Source organism: Helobdella robusta (genome assembly GCF_000326865.2).
Source record: "Helobdella robusta unplaced genomic scaffold HELROscaffold_12, whole genome shotgun sequence".
In the NCBI taxonomy this organism is placed as follows: domain Eukaryota; kingdom Metazoa; phylum Annelida; class Clitellata; order Rhynchobdellida; family Glossiphoniidae; genus Helobdella; species Helobdella robusta.
Genome location: NW_008703664.1, coordinates 920,321 through 927,140, shown reverse-complemented (window position 1 = coordinate 927,140; position 6,820 = coordinate 920,321). Strand labels below are relative to the sequence as shown.

At 32.4% G+C, this 6,820-nt stretch overlaps 1 protein-coding gene across 1 annotated transcript; it reads left to right on the top strand.

Moving 5' to 3' along the window:
* Nucleotides 1–5,512: 5,512 nt before the first annotated feature.
* HELRODRAFT_167748 (hypothetical protein) lies at nt 5,513–6,816 on the top strand (the record flags this gene model as incomplete). The annotated part of the gene is made up of 3 exons (XM_009013489.1): nt 5,513–5,561; nt 6,311–6,616; nt 6,683–6,816. 3 exons carry the CDS (start codon nt 5,513–5,515, stop codon nt 6,814–6,816), a joined length of 489 nt encoding a protein of 162 aa, XP_009011737.1.
* Between the last annotated feature and the right edge of the window lie 4 nt (nt 6,817–6,820).

Genomic DNA, 6,820 nt, shown 5'->3' with positions numbered 1-6,820 from the left:
TCGCTCAGACAAAATACGTTAGAATACAAAAACAAATCAAAGGAAAAAAAAGAGTTAGAAGAAAAAGAAGAAAGGTGGACAAACGAAAAAATGATCATAGGCAAGCGTACAAACGCAAGCAAACGTTGAAAGCGAAAAGTCAAGACATCAAATCAACGAAGATATAAAGACACACGTGGGCAGAAATTACGAGCTCTTTTAAATCTAATTAGACAACGAAACTACGTGCAAGCCTGTATGCGCTTGCATATGCCTGTTGTTGTGTGCGTGTGGTTGTGTGTGTGTTTGTGTGTGTGTGTCTGTGTGTGTGTGGTGTGTGGTGTGTGCTGGTGTGTGTTGCACATTTTATGTTCTATGCCTATATGCGTGTGAGAGTGTATTTATGAAATGTGTGGAATCTGCATTTGCGCTTCTGCATGTATGAGTTAATGAGTTACAAAATATTTTTTGATGCGTGATAATAATAGTAGTGGATGATGTTAGTGACGTAGAAGCTACTAAATTCGTCTTGGGTTGGGTAGGTTCGTCACTCGCACCCCAAGACTAAAATTAGAATTTTTTATTTCTGGCTCCTAAACAAAAAAAAACACTAAAATACTTGCATCCTTTTCTTCATCGAGTTTTAAAACACTGCGTCTCAATTTTAATTAGTAATTAATCGTCTTTTATTAAGAACATGCCTAATAAATAGACAGTGAAAATGATTAATTTATATTTAATCTATTTTTGTATTGTTATTCAGCAGTTAATTAAGTAGCATTTTTTATAGATGAGTACTTTGAAATGCGTCCTCTTGAAATGGCTGCCCACCATTTTACCACAACACTGGTTATTTTTAATGCTTTTCTGTGTTCCATAGAATATATTATTTTTTATTTATTTATTCATTTAAGAAGAAACGGTTTGGGTATGGCCCTGGCCAACAATTTAAAATAGACGAAGAGTCTCGACAAAAATTTAAAGAAATTTAATCGTAACTTATTTAACAATCAAGAAAATGAAGGTTAACAGGTCATTATTGAAACTAAGATGAGAATTTAAACAAACTTTAAGAACAGCTAACATGAAAACGTGGGAAAAATAAATCACGTGTATAGATGAAATTGAAAAAATTCAAATGTCGTAGAAATTGACCGAATACGCCCTCACCTCCACCATCACAAGAACAAAAAAGTAGTCGTCATTGTATTCGGACATGATTGAAATATTAAAAATGATTGAACGGCGAAATCTGTCATTCGTCAAATTGTGGTCCATCCGCTGTCAGATACACTTCCATGTCCAGTCTGTCAATTGCCAGATACACTATCATTTCCATCCATTATTAGATATAATTTCATTTCCATCCATTTCAAGTTCGCCATCATTGCAGACGTTCTCAGTCTGAATTTTTATCTAATCGCTGACATCCTTATCATCAGCGTCATTGATTTGTTCATCATTATGTTTATCATTGTAATATCTTCATAGTATCAACATTGTCATTGTCCCATATGAATGTTGTCCATATACCATTTTTATCTTCGTTTGTAATTCAATAAGACAACTTGTTTCAAATTCTGAATGATTGAATGAATGGGTCATCATCTTCACCATCATCTTCATCATCATCTTCTTCATCTTCTTCATCATCTTCTTCATCATTTTCATCATCGTCTTCATCATCATCTTTATCATCATCTTCATCATCATCTTCATCATCATCTCCATCATCATCATCAACTTCATCATCATCTTCATCATCATCGTCTTCATCATCATCTCTATCATCATCTCCATCATCATCATCATTTGTCCTCCACCACCATAACTGCGACGTACATCAAATTTCATCCTTTTCCGACGTTTCTGAGGACACTAATGGGCGTAGGCTGTCGAAATTTTCAACAAATCAGCCAACCAAACATGAACAACAATTTTCTTCTTACAATAAAAAAAAATGATGAATAAAAATGTTTAAAAAATGAAATTTTCGGCGTCATCATTTGATTTATAATTATTTCATTTTTAATTCGAAGGAAAAAAATTATCACGGTTGAATGATTTTTTCATTTGCAAAAATTATTTGACGGATGAGAAATGAAGCGAAGTGATAAATTGAAATGCACGTTGCTGTTGCTGTTGCGGCTGTTGCGGCTACCTCTGCCACCACACCACATCTCTCTCACGACATCCAACATACAACGCTTACATCAACCATCGCATATCATCCAAGTTTACAATTTATTCAATGTAATGCGACACTAACCTCTGTAATGAAAAGTATTCAAGTTATCTTACCGAACACGCAATCAACATTTTCTTGTGAACAAACTATTTGTTAAAATTTAGTGAAACTCGATATCGATTTGAAGCGATCTAACGTACATTAATATATTAAATTTTGTCAAATTAAAACTTTGCGCTATTTAAAATTTACTATATATTCCCGAATAATCCTACAAAACTGGACGACGTAATGTATTGTTGTTTCCAGCTGATAATCTCGCGAGGACTCGAACGCAACATCAATATGAGACAATGCAATATTTTGCCAGGAATGCGAAAACGTGCGCTCGACTGCGCGCATACAATGTTTCAATATGCATCCATGTAACCTGCACGCGTGTACTTACTCCAAATATTCGCACGGACACAAGTACAAGTTAAAAACAAAAATTTAAGAAATTTTATTCAATTTAATTGTTTTTTCTTGCCGTTAATAAGAAAATATTCTTCAATAGATTTTCAGTTATTGATTATACTTAATATAAATTCAAAATGGGAGATTTTGTGACAGGGTCAGCATTTATGAAAACGAGCCAGTTATCTTTTTAACTTTTTTGCGATTCAACATCATCGTCAATTGTTTTCGTGAATTGTTTGTCCGCCGATGAAAATGAAATGAGAAGCAATCCCATCGAATTAAATTTTCTAATAATAATAACTTGTTTGAAGTTAGCTATTATTATAGGTTAATGATAACATATATATTCATAAATTGCATATCTCAATTTAAAAAAAAAAAACAATGAAGTTAACATAATTGCAGTATGTTTACTTGAAGTTACTTATTTTTAATACAGACGTATAAACATACAAACACACACACAATTAAAAATGATTTCTTTTATGAAATTTTGATTTTATACCACTTTTCTAATGTTGGCATATTATATTCACTGCATTGAAAATTGAAAAAAAAACACAATTTTTTTAAAATTATTTCTTTCATTCATTCTCCAGATGTCGAACAGCAAGCCGCACTTGATGTCAAAACATTAGTGGTCGTCATCACGTTAGCATACCCCACGACTGTTAAAAGGAGTAATTTTGAAAAATTATTTCAAGTTAATAGATAAATTTAGCACATCTATACAATCTTGCAACATTTTGTAGAGCTTTTAATAAGTTCCAATGAATGACAATCATCCAGGTTGTATAAAACATCATTCATTACATCCAGGTACAATGGAGAAATTTCGAAAATTATAACTTGATGCGTTCATCATTAATTATTTGATTTATGTATAAAAGTATTTAAATATTTGTATTATAGTTTTTGATTGATCTCCTGCTAAGCAGAAAATTCTATTTAAACTAGCAGTGTTAATTCTCGAACGTGTTAATGGTATCTATCCCTTCTATGCCTATACTCAATGGCGGATCTAGGGGTCCAGTGCCTCCCGTTAGGAGCAAGTTTTTAATCAAAATCAGAAAAAAGAACGTTTTAGGTGGAAAATCAACAAAAAATTTAACGTGATTGGCAAAAAAAGTCCTCAACCACACTACCACAAATTTTGGCTCTCCATGAAAATTTTCGTTCGTCTTTATCTTAAACTTAATCTTTTTTTTTCAGCAGGTTCACTTCTGGTTCAATATTCTTATCCAACATTATTAGTAGTATCTTATTATTTCATTTATATTTCATTCTAGCTGTGGCTGCTGTTTGCTGCTAGACGTTGTTATTAATTATAATTTTAATACTATATTATTGATGTTCTTTCTTTGTTGTGCAATGTTCTGTTTAGACTACACAGTTTATTGATTGTTTTTAATTTTTTGCGTTATGTAATGCTGTGTGCGTTAGCTATCCTGTTTGTTGTATCATGATGATATATTAAACACTATTTATGTTTGGAATATATATATATATATATATATATATATATATATATATATATATATATATTAAAAAATTAATTGTAACGATTATGACGAAATACAAATTTTTAATTGATTCACTAAGCTGGAACCAAGGGGCTGTTTATAAATGGTGGATTCCGATAGCTTAATGGAACAAAAGAAGTCATCTTGTTACCAATTTTCATCGCTGCTTTCTGGTTCCAATGCAGGTTTTTGGTCTCGTGCCTCTTCCCTCATTGTCAAAATTTCCAATATTTCCATAAGTTCCACGTCTTTACGCTATCAAAAGCCTTGGAGCAATCGACGAAAAATATAAACTAGTCTTTCTTCATTTCAACCGCTCGTTCACTGATCATTCGTAGCAGTATAATACGCTAATCACCCCTCACGGCATGAAACACGTGGAGCTTGTGGAAATATTGAAAAATTTGGACATTGATGGAAAAGAAACGAGAGTTATAAAAAAAAAACCTCTATTGAGACCAAAAAGCAGCGATGAAAGTTGGTAACAAGATGACTAGTTTTGTCGAAATTAAAAAAATTGTTAGTCAAGGCTGTGTATTTTTTCCAAACCTGTATAATGTCTATAGTGACATTATCATGAGAAAGATAGAAGATTTACATGGATGCGTGAATATTAACAATATAAGATATACTGATGATTTTGCTCTTATAGCAGATTCAATGTAAAAACTGCAAACAATTGTTTTCAAACTGGTTTTCGAAAGTGAAAGGAAAAGCTTGCGAATTAACATTAACAAAACAAATTGCATGGTTATCAGTAAAAGCAAAACCGCCCCGATCTGCTTTATAATCATTTATAATTCAATTATCTCGGAAGTCTGATTATTTCAGGTTGTAAATGTAATGTGGATGTCAAACGACGGATAACTATGGCGAAAAATGCACATTCTAAAATGAAAAACATCCTCACCAACGGTAAATTCAGAATATCAACAAAATTAAAATTGTCAGGGTGTTTCATTTTTTCTGTGCTAACTTACGGCTCTGATTACTACCTACGAAATATATTAAATTTTAAATTTAATTTAGTTTGCCATGTCTATGGCTTACTCGACATCGTGTTGTGGATTTTTCAATCATTAAATTTTCCGTCAAAAGTCTGTTTATCCAAGCGTACCAAGCTATACATAGGACGCAATATAAATTAATAATAATAATTCCTGGACAATTTCAAAAGGAATGGAAAAAAAGATTAAGTCTGCTGAGATGTGGTTTTTGAGAAGAATTATGAAAATAAGTTGGACCTCTCATATTTCGAATGAGGATGTATTAAAACAGACCGGTTATGAAAAGAGGAAAGTAGTGCAGATAATCCGACAGCGGGCAGTTAAAGTTTTTTAATCACCTCATGCGGAAGAAAAAAATGAAAAATCTAACAACTACTGAAAAGATTGAAGGAAGAAGAGATCCAGGTCAACAACGAATAACATTCTTGAAGTCCTTGTTCCTTGTGTCACTTGTTGAATATCACCACATTTCAACCACTACAAAGTGTTAAAGATCTGGTTTTGTGGAGGTCGATCGTCGCCAATGTCCTGAAAGGATATGGCACAAGAAAAAAAAGAATTGACTCTTAGTTGCGTATGCTAATTACCCCTTACAACTCCCAGAGATACTTTTTCATATCACAAAAAATATGAAAATTTGGTTAAAACCTAAATAACGTGAATATCTGTATTTTTTAAAATAGATTTGTTTAAATGAAAAATTCTTTATATTTACGTAAATACGAATGTCGCTAGGCTTCATTCATTGTTCGTTATGAATGAAATTTTTTCGAACGAAAAATTGTTTGTAAACAAGCAAACAGGGACGTTGCTAGGTTATGACTGTCTCGGTGGTCGCATAATTTTTGTTCGTTTGGATCACACCTGGCCAGTAAGTAGTTCGAGCGCATCTGATTTCAAATTCATTCATCATTGTTGTTCGCCGTGCATGCATTGTACACAATGTCATCATTGATTATTTAATATACTTACTTTGCTTATCAAAATCAACCATCTGTCAGGCAATTGTTGTCAATCTGCATTCGCTGAGATGAAAGCTTCATATTATTTATTTTTTAGTTTTCTCAGCTTGTTGTGTTTGGTTTTCGTTTTAAATTTTTGGAAGAAGAATTTATATGAATATAAAATAGCTACAAACAAATTTTTATTTCCAGCATCCAACACAATTGAAACTGATGAGACAGATGCTGCGGGCAATCAAGTTACGAAGAGTTTAAACTCAAATGACAGTTCATTCTTTTACGTCAATCATTGTATCACTGGTAGCCGCTTGTACAAGACATCGAAAAATATCAGCATTCAACCTTTCCAATTGAATGTAACATCCAATCAAAATGTTTACAAATATCATGAAGAAAATTATCAGGCAAGGAAAAATTCATTTACCAACATTTTTCAGAAAAGAGTATGGGGTAGCAATTTTGAACTTAATCAAAGAGGGGGCGGGTTGAGTTCATCAGGTTAGTTTTGCATATTTTTCGATATCTAACTTAATTGCATGTATGTAGTCCGCTTTTTAACTATAGATGAATTTATAAACGTCTTGACGGAGTTTCTTAACAAAGTTGGAACTTTGTCATATTTCAAGATAAACAATCATGTGAGTGTTTATAAGGAAGTCAGAAAAAGTGCTAAAATGTTCAGGTTATGGCTAACGTAAGAAA